This window comes from Rhyacophila brunnea, unplaced genomic scaffold (assembly GCF_057557595.1).
Source record: "Rhyacophila brunnea isolate RB1 unplaced genomic scaffold, BYU_Rbru_1.0 scaffold_15, whole genome shotgun sequence".
Lineage (NCBI taxonomy): Eukaryota > Metazoa > Arthropoda > Insecta > Trichoptera > Rhyacophilidae > Rhyacophila > Rhyacophila brunnea.
The window spans coordinates 4,968,662-4,988,203 of record NW_028232806.1 but is presented as its reverse complement, the minus strand read 5'-3'; the positions used below and the strand labels follow the sequence as shown (position 1 = coordinate 4,988,203).

Here is a 19,542-nt window from a genome sequence, read left to right as displayed (position 1 = left end):
TAAAAATGTCAGATCCACCAAGAAATGTGTAGGATGGTAAATATTTACTTATATTGCGATAGATAGATAAGTCAAAAATAAGAGCTTTAAAATTGGCCATCTTTTATTCGTTTGAATCTTTGGAGGAATTTTAAAACAAAAAGTAATATAATTGATATTTTATTATCAGAAATTTAATATACATGAGGGCAATGTTATTTATTTATACCCCACATTTCCTACGTTTCCTACGCCTCTGCAAAAATCCAATCAATTTGATCATAGCCAGTGTACTGCATCCATGACAGGATGGTAAAGTAGGTATTGTTTTTATCAACAGTTGTTCTTGACGCGAAGGTAAAATGGCGATTGTTTTTAAAGCTAACAATCGAACCGCATGTATTACCACGATTGTCTATGTTTATAGATGTTGTTTTAACAAGAGAATGAACACGAAGGTTTATCCTGCGGTAGTAATTAAACATGTAACTATAACAATGCATATTATTACTCTTAATTTTGGGTCTATAGAATTGATTACCAGTCCTTGGTATGAGAATAAATCTAACTATAAGAAATGTAAGCCTTAATTATTATTGTATAATATTATTTTCGTACGCTTTTCATTGAGAAAAATGAATAGCTTCCTATGTTGTACTTGTATACGCAAGACAATGCGTCGTAAACTTTCATTCAAACAAAAATACGGCACAAAGGTGTGAGACAATCAGAAAAATAATTTATTTTGATACCTTCAAAGACGTACAAGTATAAGCCAGTAATTACTTATAAAAAATATATACCTTACGGGACGGGACGTGAACCTGTATCTGCTAGATTCGTGCCAGTATGCTTTTCTAATAAAACTATCGGCATCATATCAAATTACGACGATTTTAACTAGTATTTGTTACATGAAATGCTTATCGAATTGCGTTATAATGCTGGCTATCGTATAATAAAATAAGGTAAGTATCAATTAATTGCTTAATTACTAACTGACATCACAGATTACTCCATTATTTAGTTTTTATATCGTACGTAGACTTGCTAATAATTTAATAAACTATTTTTTTTATTCAACGAATAAGACACAAGATTTGAAAATGTAACATTCTATTATATTGAATATACATAATTTAAAAACATGTCATACGTAATACTGCCCTTCCAAGGAAGAAGGCACTAACTCGCAAAATTTGTGAAATTGAGTTATGAATGCCATCCGTTAGGTAATTTCGAAAGCTATATATTCTGTTCACTGTAAAATCAGTATTATCACTAAAATACCGTTAAAATTCTTAGTGAAAAGATAGACATCTTCTAAAATAATACATTTTTTTAGCAAAAAGGCAGTAATTGAACCTATTCATTGCAGTTACTGCTTGTTTATTATTACTTTGTTTGTATTTTAACATCTTACTAATAAAAAATACCACAGTTTTTTTTTATTAATTCACAAGTTTGAGAAAAAACACATTATGTCATTTATCTCGAAAGTGTGTGAGAGTCAGTTACTGCCTTCTTCCTTAGAAGGGCAGAATATACACACTAGAAAAAATCATTTTGTAGAAAAAAATCGCCATTGGGTGTCGTATTCTTTTTTCTTCTATAAAATGATTTTTTCTATTGTGTATATTCATGAGATGTTTCAAAATTATGTAGGTATATTCAATGTATAGAATGTTACATTCTCAAATCTTGTGTCTTTTTAGTTGAATAAAAAAAAAATAGTTCATAAATGTTGTTGTTTCCCAATGGTATTCTTTACAATTTATGTACTTAATTAATTTCCTCAAGCCTTTTATCCACCTTTTTAAAGACTAACAATAAATAGGAAGCCATGTTTTATCACCACTTCCGATAAAATTCGAGCATATTGACATGTAAGTTACAAACAAACTTTAACAATAAATCTCGATGTAACTATTTCGTAGCTGTCAAAATCATAACTAATTTAACCAGATTTTATGTAGGTTTTATTCTTAAATCATGACATAAAACACAATTTGAAACTCTCGTAAAATCAAAGAATTTGAACTGTAAATAGAAGCATCTTTATATTCTGTTAAGTATAACATTTGAAATTATTTATCAAATTCTACAAAAATATTAACACCGCTTAGTTAGCATTCAGATTCTTTGACACATGTAATGGCTGCTCTTTTTTAATGTTCATTTTGATTAGTACCTACTTCTCGACCGCAGTAAGGATTTTTTAATTATATAATAATGCCCAAGTGAAGTATTATTAGTTGTTTATCTAACCATCGTGACGAATTGCCTTTTTACTAGCCCTGTATTTTGGCAAATCAATGGCATAGTAGAAGTGCGAAGTTCTCGTTAAATGAGCTAGCAATGCGAAGTAACTTGTAGCTAATTTCATATGTTGACCAGTGGTCCCCTTTTCGCTTCATTTTCATACATTTAGGCTCTATCTCTATAGAAGGAGGTTTTCAACATTTTTGCGTAAAAAATATTTGATCATAATAATTAATTGGTATTTAAAATGTATGTCAGTATAGTAGAAAATTTATCTTATTACAACATTTTTCTTAGATCGTATTCTTATTTGTCCGGTACAAATCTTGCAATCGATTTTTAACTAACTTCCCGACTTGGTAGATATTTAAAACTTTTAGAATATATCAGAACACGATGTCAATGCATTTTTTTAATACTTTTAGCCATCTTTAAGTAGAATTGAATTCATTTTCAGTTAATTCTGTTTTGTATGAAAAGTTATTTCGACACCATTATTGGTTGCTAGGGGTCTGGGGTCCTAGCAACTAAAATGTTAATACTATAAAACAATATAAATGTCAAAATGACATTTCAGTATTATTTCTATCAAGTACATTTTTTTTTGATCGTTTAAGCTAGTCAAGTCAAGTTTATGTGATTCAACAGAAAATTTAAAAACGTCGTATATAAATTTTTTTTTTATCTTGTAATTATTTTTATTATTATTTAATGTCTATAACAGATTTTTTTTGAAATGCTTTTGAAATGAATAAATTTTTAATCGTATCTTTAGTTAGCAATGGATATTAATAATTTAACTTATGTACACATTTTTTCCGTGACCGGTTAGATCGACAGGGTTTTCAAAATGCTACAATTGGCCGAGATTCGAATTATATTTGAAAAAATATATCAGAAAACAAATGAAAATATCATGAAAAATCAAAACCGAAAGTTGAGTAGCCAATGCCTCGAATATTAAATTAGGAGGGTCAAAATCGTACACAGATATCGAGTATTTGCCAATTATCATATTATCTTTATCATCGTCGGCTCTACAACAGCTCTTGGCCTCCTCCAAAAACTTTCTACATCCTAGAGTACCTCTATTTTCCAATAGCATTTCATTAGTTTACTCAAATATCCAGTAGCTAAATCCAGGTCTTCTCTTACCCTTAAGGGATGCATACATATGGCCCCATTAATGGTAGCTTACTCACACTGGCGTCTCGTAGGTGTTGGCAGGACATGCACTGCTAAAGTGTGGCACATTTTAAAGGGTAGTAAATAAATGAAAGAATGTAAATAGTTTAATTAATTGAGTTAGCATTTACTTGGTAGAATTCCATTTTACAAGAAATGAAAATATAATTAATATTAAATTCTACAGGTTTTTTTAAAAAGGTTTGTCGATAGCTATTTCGGTTGTAACACCATTATCAAGACTATTCAGATAGGCCGTTTGCCTTTGCTTAAATACCATACGTGTATAGATAGAGACAGAATACATTTTCTTATTCGTTCCAGCAATATTATGAATTTTTACATTATTATTAATTGTAATATTATTAATACTTTGAAAACCCTAAGTGGGTTTTTTAAAATGGATATCGAAATTTTCAAAATTTATCAAAATTACAGTGTTCGATGGTTATTTATTGACATTATTAATCAATTAAAATATTATTAGTATAATTGTTTTAATCGTGTGTTTAGATTATATTTAATAGTGGCAACGAATGCATTACCAAATTTTCATTAATTATGTGATTACTTTTGAATAATTCGCGATTAATTTCCAACTGTTCAAGTAAATTTAATTTTAGACCTTTATTACATATATGCAAACATTGTGGCGTTTCATTGTTACTGATGCTATGCGAGTTTGATATCAAATGTTTAGCAAACTGAGAATCTGTTTTACCATTCCTAAAAGACCGGAGGTGCTCTTCAAAACGAGTTTTTATTGACCTGCCAGATTGACCAATGTAGCATAGACTACATGTGCCACATGTTATTTTATATACTCCGCTTTTCTCCAGTTTGTTGATTTTATCTTTACTATTTTTTAAGTTTAATCCTAGATTATTATTAGCTTTGAATGCTACGTTAACGCTATGTTTAATTTCTTGATAAATTTTGTCTGAAATAATGCCGTGATAACCAATGGACTTGTAATAACGATTTGAATCTTTAACGTTAGGGTATATTGTTGATCTACATGTTGATGAATGTATTCGTCGCCACTATTAAATATAATCTAAACACACGATTAAGACAATTATACTAATAATATTTTAATTGATTAATAATGTCAATAAATAACCATCGAACACTGTAATTTTGATAAATTTTGAAAATTTCGATATCCATTTTAAAAAACCCACTTAGGGTTTTCAAAGTATTAATAATATTACAATTAATAATAATGTAAAAATTTATAATATTGCTGGAACGAATAAGAAAATGTATTCTGTCTCTATCTATACACGTATAGTATTTAAGCAAAGGCAAACGGCCTATATGAATACTCTTGATAATGGTGTTACAACCGAAATAGCTATCGACAAACCTTTTTAAAAAAACCTGTAGAATTTAATATTAATTATATTTTCATTTCTTGTATAATGTAAATAGTACCTACATCATTTGAAAATAATTTTTATCGAAATGATAATAACAAATGTTTCACTAACGATGCTGAGAAAGCTTGCTTACATTAAATGTGTGTCGCTGTGTATATCAAAATTTGAAATATTTTTCTCGTATTTTTTATTGTATAAATGACGTCACAGAACTTATGGCAGTTTTAACTCTCTCTTCTCAACATCATCAGACTTCGTTACAAAACATTTTACCTCCCTGTTTATACGAGTATTAGAGCACATTTTGTATTCCCCATTTTTGCGCATAATATTTTTAACGTTTAAGGGATGGTTTATGGGGAACTCAAATCATTGGCCATTACGTTCCCAACTTGGATCGTTTTTGATACTCGTATCTCTCAGTGGCGAGTGTTAGAGGTATGCAGTTACGATTCGAGATAAATGGTACACACTCAACTTTGTCATGCATACTTATTTGTTTTCATTGAACTAAGAATACAATTTACAGATAATGCTGGTTAGTTTTTAAAATTCAATTAAACCCTGCCTAAACCAAACCATAATAGTTTAGATATGATATGGGCGATTCGTCAAAAATACTGCACACTTTTTCAATCATAATAATTATTTGTTTTCGAATTAAGAATACATATGATCACAGATAGTGTTGGTTAGTTTTTTTTTAAATTCATTAAGTCATTCCTATACCAAACCTTTGTAGATAAACGAATATTTTTTGACTATTACTAAATTTAATATGGCTTGGATTAGGCAGGGTTTAATTGAATCTAAAAAAATAACAAATACTATCTATACATTGCAGTCTTAGTTCAATGAAAATAAATACTTCTTTTAATAAATCGTTTCCTTTATTCAACGAATAATTCAAAAAAATTTGGAAATGTAGCGTTCCATATATTGAAAATACATAACTTGAAAACACCCCAACCTCGACCATGTTGAAAACAAATACGCTTGTATGGCAAAGTTAAGTATGCACTATTTATGTCGAATATTAACAGCCTACCTCCACCTTTCGCCACTGAATTGTCTCTGGTATGCAATCTATATGGTAATTAGATAAAAAAAATCCAATTGAATATGATCAGATATGTGATTTAATTATTTAATTAGGTACCACACAAATAATAAATCTTAATAGCATACAATTATGCTTTTAACACTTTTGACGTTTAACATGGAAGCGTGATCCATCGTCGTTTTGGCATTAAACAGGTTAAGGTCCCGACACGCCACACAGAGCATCTTTTGCGCAACTCGATCTCGCGGAGAAACTGGCGCTGATAGTCATCTCGGGCCATTGTTCGCGCGGCACGAGACTGGTTAAATAATAATCTTAGGGAATCTAATGAAATGTCCAGTGGTATTTTTTACTATCTCATATTAAATCATATTATTCTTAATCAAGTTTTTGCGTTGGGTAAACGTACAGTGCATGCTGAAGCAAAAAGTAAATACCTATTGACTTCAATACAAACACCAGTAGTTAGATTTTATTATAAAAACAAATGATTAAAAATAAGTACCCAGTGATTATCACGGTCTTGGTAAAATGAGGCCCGGAGTAAGCCGATACTAGTTTAATTTTGGCGTTTGGGAAATCATATCAGAGTGTATTTTTGGCGTGTGACATGTAACACATAATTTATTTTTCACACGAAAAATCGCACGCGATTGGATTCGAACCACCAATTGTTCGGTTATAAGCCGAACGCACTACCTTTACGCCACAGTATGATACTGCAATCGTGACGATTATACAGTATAATATAATAGTTTAGAATTTTTCCATTGCCAGGCAGCGAATTTATTATTGTTGGCCATTTGCAATTCTTTACGTAAACAAACTATTAAACGTCAATGTGACATTTGGTACAAAAACAACGAGAAACCATTATATAATTTAGTAATATAAGTTAAAGTGTATATAAATAAACCAACGGTGCTCCAATAAGCGGCCCTTTTTCTTGAGTGTGTAATTTAACAAGATAATTAAGAGCTAGTCGTAGGATTTAGGTTATCATCAGTTTTGTTTTTATTTTGTTACGCCAAAGAAGTATAACTTCTAACGCGCGTACATAAGTATACGCACCATTTTTTTTAGAACTTATTCCACTTTTAATAAATATACCTGGACTTGTTTCGTCCGCCACTGAGGAACAATTTCAATTGAATAATCTTTGCAAAACAGGCATTTATTACAACAAATTCAAAAAGCGACACAAATAATCTACAAATATATTGAATTACCATCGAATAATACTTTTTCTTTTATTGTGTTAACTGTCAATTCATGGTGGAAATGCATTTTATTATTGATTTAATTTAATAAAACGCAATATTTTGGTACTTTTTCTACTTTCAATAAGTAAATCTGGACCGGTTTTGTCCGCATCAGAGGGACATTTCATTTTCAACAAGCATCTATTATTATTAACAAAGTATTATTGGACGGATAATTCAATGTCTTGATAGATGATTTGTGTCGCCTTTTGAATTTGCCTCTGGTAGGTGAAGTATTCTAGTATTCACCTTAACACATTTATGTGATTTTCCCAACTCTGAGTTTATCTGTTATTTTTTTTTCACTGTGGCATCGTGGGTGTATATTGTTGTATATGGTTTTGTTTCTGTATGTATTTATATTATATTGTATTCTGCACTTTGCCGCCACACGAGAAGAAGAAGAATGTAAATTAAATAAAAACGGGAATTATTCTAGTGATAAAGCTTATTTCTTCTATTTAAATAAAGAATTTAAATTGTTAAAGCATTCTATGCCTATTTACAATATATTTTCTAAAATAAGAGCATCAAATAATAGTAATACAAAAGAGAACATATTACGAGGGTGGGTCAATAATTCCTTAGAAAAAAGCATTAAAACAGTTTTTATTTTTGTATTTTTTTTTATTTCTCAACATAATCTCCTTGGAGCTCAATACACTTGGTTAGACGTTTCTCAATTTTTTTTAAACCGTCAGAAAAATAAGTTTTCGGAAGGTCCTCAAAATAAGCATTTGTCCGATCGATGACTTCTTCATTTGAAAAAAAACGTTGTCCACTTAGCCATTTTTTTTAAGTTTGGGAAAAGGAAAAAGTCACTGGGGGCTAAATCTGGCGAATACGGTGGGTGGTCGACCAATTCGAACTTCAATTCTTCAATTTTAGCCATTGATCGTAAACATGTGTGAACACGGGCATTGTCCTGATGAAAGAGGATTTTTTTCCTGTTTAAATGAGGCCGTTTTTCTTCAATTTTGTTTTTTAGCTGGTCCAATAAAGATGCATAATAATCCCCTGTTATTGTTTTTCCTTTTTCCAAATAGTCAACGAAAATAATTCCACGTGCATCCCAAAATACAGTAGCCATAACCTTACTAGCTGATTTTACGGTTTTCGCCTTCTTTGGACATGGTTCGCCTTTCGCAATCCACTGCTTTGACTGTTCTTTCGTCTCGGGAGTATAGTGGTGTATCCATGTTTCATCTACAGTCACAAAGCGACGAAAAAATTCATCCGGATTGCGTTGCATGAGCGACAACAGGGCTTTAGAGGCCACCACCCTATTGCGTTTATTGTCGACTGTGAGCAAACGCGGCACCCATCTTGCAGAAATATTTTTCATGCCCAATTTGTCATGTAAAATAGAAATGACGCTACCTTTTGAGATCCCTGTAACTTCAATTATCTCACTCAACTTTAATCTTCGGTCACTTAACACCATATCGTGGATTTTATTGATCATTTCTGGTGTAGTCACCTCTACAGGACGTCCTGAGCGTGGTTCATCCTTTGTTGATGTACGACCACGTTTAAATTCATTTAACCAGTTATAAATAGTTGCAAGTGAAGAAGCAGATATGCCGTGAACTAAATCCAACTCATTTTTTATTTCCTTTCCTGTTAACCCTTTTATATTAAAATGTTTAATAACAGCTCTAAACTCAATTTTCTCCATTTTTGTAAACAAGCAAATTTTTTTTTTAAATGTACGAAAATAAAAAACAACAACCCGACCAATCTGATTGAAACTTCGCAGCATACTGAATCGGTAGTGCCGCTGCATGAAAACACACCGCTTACAGTACTAGTCGCGCCACCTGTCGGCTTTTCTAAGGACTTATTGACCCACCCTCGTATTATGTGATAATAAATGAAATAGATACCTGATTTTAATATTTCATTAAAAAGGAAAATTTGTCAGCCAATAAGGAGACATATGAAAATGTCACAATGAAATGATAACGACGACATTCCAATAGTTCTCTCTTGTAATTTATATATACAATTTGCACACTGAGATCTATAGGCTCATAACTGCAAATAACATGATCCTGAGTAATTTGAGTTTGAATATTAAATAATTAACTACAATTCAAATTCAAACGAAATATTATTTTTCATATAAATCCAACATACGTTCATTTTATGTTCTGTTTATTGATCTATTAGTAACAATAATAATATATTCATTGACATGTTTTCTTTTTAAAGTAAATGGGTAACGTTTTTAGTCATCTTTACACGATTTTAGAATTAATTGACCCGTCGCCATCACGCAGCAAAGTGACGTGCTTCTGGCTCGAGATTCTCTCAGTGAATGGCAGCGAGTCCAAAATTTCGTCGCGCCTACAGTTGGAAATTATTTGGCGTTTCACTGATGCGTCACCTTAAATTGATTCACATAATAGCAGAAAACAATTTGCAGGTTTCGCGTCTCACCGGCCGGTGATGTCACTTGTGAATTTTCACACCGTAAGTGAAAAATGAATGAAGCAGTCATCATCATCAAATTTTTAATAGCGTTTAGCTTAATTTATACGGCATGGTCATGGGGAGTTTACTTTTATTTCTTACGTTATGGAAGTTACATGATATGGAGTGGTACCTTCCAAAGCTATTATTACTAAATTCATACGATTAATCATATGACGGAGTTTGTTATGTCGTGTGAAAAAATGAGTTAATTTTGTTAGGCTTATGCTATAATCCTTTTAGAACTATGATAGACTATATAACCCAGTAGCGAAAGGTGGAGGTAGTCTGTTAGGATCCGCCATAAATAGTGCAAATTAAACTTTGTTAGTCATACATATTTGCTTTTATTCAACTAATACTACAATTTACAGATGATGTTTGTTAGTTTTTAAAAATCAATTAAATCCTGCCTAAACCATGCCATAATAGTTTTGGCATACGACAAAATTGTGCACACTTTTTCATTCATACTTATTTGTTTTCGTTGGATTAAGAATACACATTACACACGTACTTGGTTAATTTTTTTTTTAAATTCATTAAACCCTGCCTAAACCAAACTATAATAAGTAGATAAAAATATTATTCAATCTATAAAATATAAAAAGCTATGTACGATTTAATTGCATAATTTTAGATATTTTATAGATAAACGAGTATTTGTTTACTATTATTTATTATGGCTTGGTTTCGTAGGGTATAATTGAATTTTAAAAACTAACCAACACCGTCTGTAAATAATTGTAGTCTTATTTCGATGAAAACAAATACGTATGACTGACAAAGTTTGGTGTGCACTATTTATGATTGATCTTGACAGCCTACCTCCACCCTTCGCCACTGATATAACATAACACCACCCTCCAGGAATATCTGTCATACGCTCTCTATTTCTCTCCAGTTGGTTACACTCAGCCTGTGTGTATATTGTATGTATATCAAGAAATTGACTGATGTAATGGTCCGAATTTAAAACGGTTATTTTATTGAAGAAAAATAGCTGATAAGTGTACCTGCCATTGAATCAGAATATTTAAAATATTCTTATAACAAATGTTTGTAGATAATATTCATTTGTTCGCAAACTGATGTATGTCGTTGTGGCATATTAGCGGCCTCGGACATATAAATTCCATGCGACTGTAACTCGTTGACATTATCTATGTGATAAAGTAGAAATTTGCAAAACACCAATTAATATAATTAGTTAAGATACGTTGATATTATGACAGTAAGCATTACAAGTTGCCACTTAGATAAACACCTGATATTGGCAATGTTTATATAGTTCTTTTACTTGTGAATAACACGAATGTCATTTTTATGAAGTTTAAATATTTTAACGTATAAATAGTAATAAACTTCACAGTCAATTGTATATTTATTATAAGCGGATTCAGTGGCGGACGGGTCCATAGATGCTGAGAATGAGAAGCATCTCTATAAATATGTAATAGATTACTATGTAATTATAGTACGTATGCATTGCCCAATTGCATGCCAAGTTTTACGTAACTATATAATGTGTTTTCTGTGGAGGTTCTATATTACATATTGCTCGAGATTTTATTGTATTTTATATTAATATTAATTTACATAAACTAGTTTAAAAGTTGAATGTTAACCAAGAAATCTAGGGAATGTGGGAACGTATCGATTTAAGTTGAAGAGATATTCGTAATTATTAAGATGACGTCAAGTGAAACAAACAAGTTTGACGTGCCGATACGAGTTGTTATCATATTAGTTCAGACATGCACAAAGAAAAATTGTATGGGGAGGGTTTATTCCGAAAAATTATCCGTATTTTTCTTGTTATTGATTTTATTATGGAGGCGGGAGGAGGCGGTGTTAACAATATATCCGGGTATATACCTCATACTGAGATACGTTGAGTCTAGCGATCGACAGCTGGCCTGCAGCTATAACTAAGGGTGCTCATCTATGAGTTATTGCTCCCCGTCGTATCCACAAATGGTTATCGAATAATCATGGTCTATCGGTTATAAATTATTAGGACAGTTAATGCCCGTTTGTCTTTTATATACCTATCTTCTTCTTCGATGGTGCTACAGTTCAAGTCGAGCCCTGGCTTCCTCCACCGCCGTCCTCCAGCCGAAACGGTCCTCCGCACGTTTTTTCCAGTTCCTGATTTTTAGCAGCTAGTTGGCATCTTTTGTAATATTATCAACCCATCGTGTGCGTGGCTTTCCCACTGGCCTTTTCTCCCCTGGGTTTCCTTCGAGGATCTTCTTCGGTGTCCATGACTACTATACCTATACCGCGTCAGAATATTAAAGAAAACATCGGATATCAATTCATAAATGTCACTGGTCTTCCACTGTCACCCTTTGAGAAGGTTGTTGGTCATGATGCTCAGTCATAAGTCATAGCGTCCTGGCAAAGAATAAGTATTATGCTATTCACTTAAATAATTGCCTGCTTTTATTAGTTTAGGTAAGTTGCTAGGCAACTGGTTGACTCGAATGATTATTCACTGTTGAACCGACAAATTAGGAAGGACCTTAACTACATTCGATTCAACTTACAAGTTGATAAACTTTTTTGAAATATGGTTCCCACTTATCAATTGTTATTCAACATCATAGGTATAGTAAGTTGTTTGGGCATAACCTGTTAACTGCAAAATGTTGAATTTACATGAGAGCCATTTTAAGCTTTGAATTGCCCACATAAATTTCTGTTCATTTTTTTGTTTACAATTGACAAAAATACATTTAAAAATTAATAACTGAAGAAGAATATGACAATACTTAGATTGTAAATTATTTCATTAATTCGGAAAATAAGGTCACTTATCAGTGATCAAACTATGATAAGGTCTTTGGTCATGTTTTGATTAAACTAACCACTGTGTTTGTTCACATATTATCATATTATTACAATAGCGTTTTGAGCATTTTAAGTGAAATATAGATATCGGGTTATTACCAAATGGAAGATAATAATATAGTCACCGAATTCTTACTCTTAACATAAAATGACCAATAAAGCAGTTATCAGGCTATGCCCAAACAACACCGAGTTAAATGACAAAAATCACCACATAAAAATGCAGCATAAGATTACAAATTTGATATATCCGCAACTGTTTTTGATATTTACCTAATCCACGCTTGAAAACATAACCAACGCAATTAGAAAATTTAACGTAACCTAGTTTTGTTCTTAAAACATGTGTCGTCAAATATGCTTAAATGCCCACCGCGAATCTAGTGCTTGTGATCATTAGGCGAGGCAAAGATTTGATACTGCTCGATTATATAACGTTTACCTTGACTCGTAAAAACAATTTGCTATCTAAAATGTTTATAATGCAATTGCTACAATAATACTGTGGATTGATTTTCTATATTACTAACTAGTATGTACTCAATACATACAGCTCCACATGTGAGTAAATGTGGTGTGGTGTGTGATTTGTTATATTGGTAATAAATTTAATATTACGTAAAACTGGAGTAGGTTGTATAATATTATTATATTTATAAAATTATCTTCAAATTAATAAAATTTAGCTTTCCATGATATAAAAATGCTACATCCATTTAGTAAAAAAAAATAGTTTTTAATTAATTGCAATTACAATCTGAATTTTTATACAAAATGAAGGCAATGTTTTTACCTACCACAGGCACCTAGCGGAAAAATACGAAGCATGCAATTTGATACTTTTTTTTTGATAATTTACAACTTCAACTTCAATATTAATTAATAAATATGTACTTGAAAACATTAAAAAGAAAAATATTTTTTATTCTAAGTCAAAGATAAACTTAATAAAATGTAAAAATAATAAAATGTAAAATGTGTATAACTTGAAATGCTTTTTATTTATATCAAATGGTGCTTCAATATTTGAATCGTACCTAAATAAGATAAGAGAGAAGATAAGAGGCCGATATTATGATCTTCTTAGGAAAGGACATCGTAAAAAAATATATTATTATGATTATCCATTTTGTAAGAAATGAAATTACAATGTTATAAATCAGACACAATTTTAACTACAATGGAATTATCAAATCTGTAATCGTAATTAATATTTATATAAACGTAGGTAATTGGCGCCGTATTTCGAAAAAATATGAAAGTTCCATTTGTGTACAAATAATATTTACAATTAACTGAACACCTGAAATATTCGACATACGTCATTACTTGGCGCGCTACTATATTCTGCAGCAGTGGCGAAGCGAAATGGTAAGCTGTGTAAATCCGACATAAATATTGCATACTAAACTTTGTCAGACATACTCGTTTGTTTTCATCTCAACTAACAATACATACTGCAGATGGTATTGGTTAGTTTTAAAAATTTAATTAAACCCTGCCTAGACCAAACCATAATAGTAGAAGTAGGCTGTGGAGATCCGACAAAAGTAATGCACGCTTTGTCAGTCATACTTATTTGCATTCATTGAGAATGTAAACAGAACTTCCGGTGTATTTTACAAACCTAATATTAATACGATATCTATGTATTTACCTATATTAAAAAATAACAATAAATAATTGAATAAGAATTTAAATACAAAATAACACTTCCAACGATATTTAAAATACAAAACACAATAAATGACAGAGCCTTGCAACGTTACGTTATGATATTTAATCTGATTTCGATGTATCAAAAATAAAATGGATGACCGCCAGCGGCGCCACCAAAAACTAGCGCCTCTAGCGCCGATGCGTATGGAACTCAAAATCCTCCGTGACTTTTAGTTGCCTTTGTATAAATCGTAGCAGAAATATAATTTCTCATACAAAACCGAAGCAGTCAGCCAGAATAGCTTTGATATAGCTTCATTAAAAAATTGCCCTACTGCTATTGCGATTTTTTTCAGCTTTCAAAAAGTTTGTGGCATTTTATGACGAGTGAGAAGGTTTTTTTCTTATTAATAGTTGAGTGTAATGGTTTTAATCAAAACAGAAATCACACAAACTTTAGTTCACACTAGCCAAGGTATTGAGAAATCGCGAATGAAGAACTACAAGGTTCTAAGTGTTTGTCCATCGAGAAACAAAAGTAACAATAAGGCAGCTTAGAATACTACTTCATTGTTGGGTTTGTTTTTTCAAGGACAAAAACTTAGAACCTTGTAGTTTTAGGCTCGCTACAGAACTACCGTCAAGACGACTTTGAAGGAAACCTAACGTTCATTACGCTACGGTGAAGATGTGGTTGGTGGTGAAGGGAAAAGAAAGTATGTGGTCATACTATGCGTAACATACATAATTAATAATGTTGTAATTTTCAATTTATAGGTTGGATCCATCAAACCGAGGTGAAGGAGTCTGTGAGCTGACTTCAACTCCTGGAGCCTTGTTAGACCTACGGAAAGATTTCATAGAAGATCGTGATTATGATTTCTACGAGTTAGACAGAAACAGTGCACCTGACTGCAGTTTAACCTGGCCAAACAGAATATGTCAAGGAAGACCTTGCGGGCACCGCGGTGGCACTCAATACTACCACGGGTCTACAGGTGGTCATAGTGGGAGATGGAACAGTCATAGAGGATGGAGTACATACCCAGGGCGAGCTGAGAAAAGACCGCCGTATGACGTACGACCACGCCCTGAATTACGACCTCGTCCTGAATTACGACCACTTCCTGAGTTGCGACCACGTCCTGAATTACGACCACTTCCTGCATTACGACCACGTCCTGAATTACGACCACGTCCTGAATTACGACCCCATCATATTGTACCTGTCGATGATAGATTGGATTGGAGAGACTGGGATGATAGACGAGAGATTCATGACGACAGAAAACCTTATGATAGAAGATACGATAGAGATTTCGTTCCTTATGAAATCGCTGGAGGAGTGGTCGATCGAGGAAGTTGGGGACAATACGGAGGATCCTATGGTCATGGAGGAGGATATAATAAATTTGAAAGCCATCGTCATCACGGAACGTCAGCGTATGATTATTGGGGACTCAACGCGCACAACAGAGGATATCTTCCGAATGTCAGTAAATATCCCACAAAAGGTGTGTCACATTACGGCGATCGAGATAATGATCATCGGGGTCATGGTTTTAACTATTTTGACCTCGGACACCGTGATCATAACAAACACAGCAATTGGAATATTGATAATGGTTACGCGGGAGGCTATGGTGAAAGTTATGGTTATGGTTCTCACGGAAGTAAGCATTGGAGTTCTAGCCATGATTACAACGGCGGAGGGGGATATTCTCATGAGTTTGAAATCGCTCCCCATGGATATGGTCATGGGTATGACCATAAGCATGATTATGGACACGGATTTGAAGACAGTTATGAGGGTTCTCATGAGTATGGGCACCATGATAATTCTGATGAGTATTTGGATGACTATCCGGAATACCGCCGAAATCCACACGGTGAGCTTAATTTTAGTAATTATCTATTTATATTTCTTTTTCATCATTGCTTCTCATTGAAGAATATCTCTATTGATTGTCATCCTCAAGGCTGTCGATAGTCAGGTCGTCGCACTAGATTTTAGATGGTAGTGCTACTTATTGCTTAATTTTTAATGTAATGCGGTAATATGTTTGCAGTAAATAATGATTTACGATACAGTTTTCGTTCATCTTAATTAACGAATAACCAGTTTTTTTAAAGTGAAATAATTATTATTTTCTACAATAAATTTACCATATCGACTGCTTAATCTACAAACCAGTCAACTGCACTTTTAATCAAAAATTAGATTTTGATGGGATTTTATTATAAAGCATGTTTTCAATGCTCACACAAAATTTCAAACTCCTAAGCCTATAAACAAATGCGTTATCGTTTTTCACACAAAACAGCCTTGTGCTAAATTTCCAATATCGTAAATGGAACAACTCCGCTCTTTATATAAATTGTATTTATATATAAAAGGGAAGCAAAAATAGTGTATTAATTCATAGTGCAGCTTATTTGTAAAAAAAATATAATTTACAAGTGAATTTTTGGAATTGTTAAATTCTGCTCGATATTTAAATTATTATGTTTTTTCTCATTCCTGAACAATTTGGCCAAATGTAGTTAGCCGGTTTGCAGATTATAGGTCAATATTGTATTTGAAGTATAAGCAATAACTAGCAATATTATCTAAATTAACAGTTTTATAGTAGTCATTGCTATTGCCCTTATTCGAAAATATAATAACTTTTTTTTGAATGGCGGACTCCCTTATGCACTGTATATTATTCATATGGCGCCTATAGAATCATGATATTTTCACCAGTTATTGGGTGGACATCATTGTGACGTTGGTGAGACCATGAAAACTAATATTCTTATAATCATGATGATAATAACTCTATTTTTGGAATGACAGAATGCTCTGCAAGATCTGGATCCGGCTTCAGGATAGGTCATGGGATCGTCCGCAAATCAGTGCTGGTGCCTGATGTCTACGAATGTGAGAAAGTATGCGTCTCGCAGACACACTTCCACTGCAAATCTTACAGTTTTAGGTAAGTAATTTAGTAAGATAATTATGCGATTGTTGTAGCAATATTATGTAACGGTGCTACATCTCAAATCATGGCCTCCACAAAGGGGGAGGGGGCTGATATGACTCTAGCCTGGGAGCCCGGCGCGGCAGGTGGAAAGGTTAAATAAGAACGACACACAAATTTGCTCTATTAGTAGATAAAGTTGCCTGCGGCGCTATTTTCCTTAAAGATTATTAACATTTTAAAATATGTGGTGGTGCGATGCAATTTCATGTGGTATGATGATTTATATAATTAAATGACAATTCATGTGTAGAATTTAGAAGTGTTTCCTGATTTACAAAATGGTTATTTATGTAATATGGCGAAGGGCTGTATGATAATGATACTTGGCTACCACAAACGGAGGTCATGATCAGTGCTTCATAATATGACGATGAGTGCAGACAACTCAATAAATCAACTGGATGTATTTAAAAATCGCTAAGAATACACGGAATAACCCTAATTCTGGGGATCCGCGGAAACCATTTGAGGAACACTACTGTCGAAAATCACAATACCCTTATCTTAGCGATAGGTAGGGGAACCCGCCATACATCCTGGTCTGGGGGCCCGCTTCAGGATGTGGGGGACATTTCCCAAATAGTGCCATGGCTTCCTCGATTTTACTCCTTAATTTCTCTACGTCTCGAGTTTCTAACTAAGAGGCCATCCATGGACTGACACCGTATGCGGTTTAGATCCGTGTGCCATACTAAACTTATGATTTTTGTTCATGAAAATATATTTTCACTAAATTTGTAAGTGTAAGTGTGTGGTATAAACGGATACGATCAGATGCTTATAATATACTTTGTGAAAATATATTTCCATAAACAAAAAAGATAAGCTTAGTATGGCACATGGTTCTAAGCCGCATACGGTTTCGGTCCATGGATGGCTTATAATCATGTACACCAAGTAGCTCCAATGCGACTGAATTCATGGGTATTTTAACTTTTGAAGATTAGCATGCTTGCACCTGAAACAACTTATGGGGTGCTATATTAATTACTACAGGTATTCTCATGGACCTTCCGACAACTGCTTCATGAGCGATAGGCCGTACCCATCTCTGGACCTGTACAATGATGTCCAACCCGACAGAGACTTTGACGTGTACGCTGTCAGCGATGACAGAAAGTATTGCCAGGGATCGCCAAGCTACCACGAGGAGCACGGCGTTGGTCACCACCACGATTACGAGGATGATAGAACAGAGAGCGGTGAGTAATAATATTGAATATTACATATTGTTCTAACTGGTTGTAAATGAGATTTGATTTTAGTTCGTCTAGCTTAACGGCCCACGTGCTCGTCGTAGGTCAAAATTAAGTTTTTATTGTATTTTTAAACCATGATCCTGGACACTCCTTAAACGTTGTAGATAATCTATTTATATAATTTTGAAGCCTTATTATCTTTTATAGTTATTTTAAACATTTGATGACTGCATAAAGTATTTTTGTTACATAAAATAGTATTCTTTTAAACCTCTCGCTCTAATGTTTTAGAATATAGTCATATTTCGGTACATAACTGTGCAGTGGTGTTAAGATTTTTTACATTTATTAATTTTTAAACGCATTTATGAAACCATTAGTATAATTTAATGTGAGATAATTTTTGTAAAATATTCACGATAAAAAAATATATTGATAATCTCTGTGATCCCAAATTTGACAAGAATTAGGCATTTTATTATTCAAAAAATCGGCAAGATTAACACATTTAAAGATGATTCAAGTGTGATAAACAAACAATATTATTTTACTCCCTACTTTAATTATAGTTTGTCAATTTATGGCTACGGCCGTATGTTGTAGCTTAACCACTGGGGAATGACAAAAGAAATGGGGTATTTCAAAAAAACACTACCTTATTCTTAGGTCAATAATTATTATAAAGCAATCATTATTCATAAAATGTTTATCACACTTGAATGGTCAAAGACATAGCTTAAAATAAGTATCTTTAGAATCATCTTTAAATGTGTTAATCTTGCCGATTTTTTGAATAATAAAATGCCTAATTCTTGTCAAATTTGGGATCACAGAGATTATCAATATATTTTTTTATCGTGAATATTTTACAAAAATTATCTCACATTAAATTATACTAATGGTTTCATAAATGCGTTTAAAAATTAATAAATGTAAAAAATCTTAACACCACTGCACAGTTATGTACCGAAATATGACTATATTCTAAAACATTAGAGCGAGAGGTTTAAAAGAATACTATTTTATGTAACAAAAATACTTTATGCAGTCATAAAATGTTTAAAATAACTATAAAGGATAATAAGGCTTCAAAATTATATAAATAGATTATCTACAACGTTTAAGGAGTTTCCAGGATCATGGTTTGAATATACAATAAAAACTCAATTTTGACCTTCGACGAGCATGTCCCCC

The 19,542-nt window shown here is 32.6% G+C and overlaps 1 protein-coding gene across 1 annotated transcript in view; it reads left to right on the top strand.

Moving 5' to 3' along the window:
• Positions 1-19,542, top strand: part of LOC147074832 (uncharacterized) — a 59,127-nt gene that overhangs the window by 13,140 nt on the left and 26,445 nt on the right. The window contains exons 3-5 of the mRNA XM_085943003.1: positions 14,901-16,012; positions 16,963-17,101; positions 18,146-18,351. Of these exons, the coding sequence (XP_085799129.1) occupies positions 14,901-16,012; positions 16,963-17,101; positions 18,146-18,351 (1,457 nt within the window). The remainder of the gene's footprint in view (positions 1-14,900; positions 16,013-16,962; positions 17,102-18,145; positions 18,352-19,542) is intronic.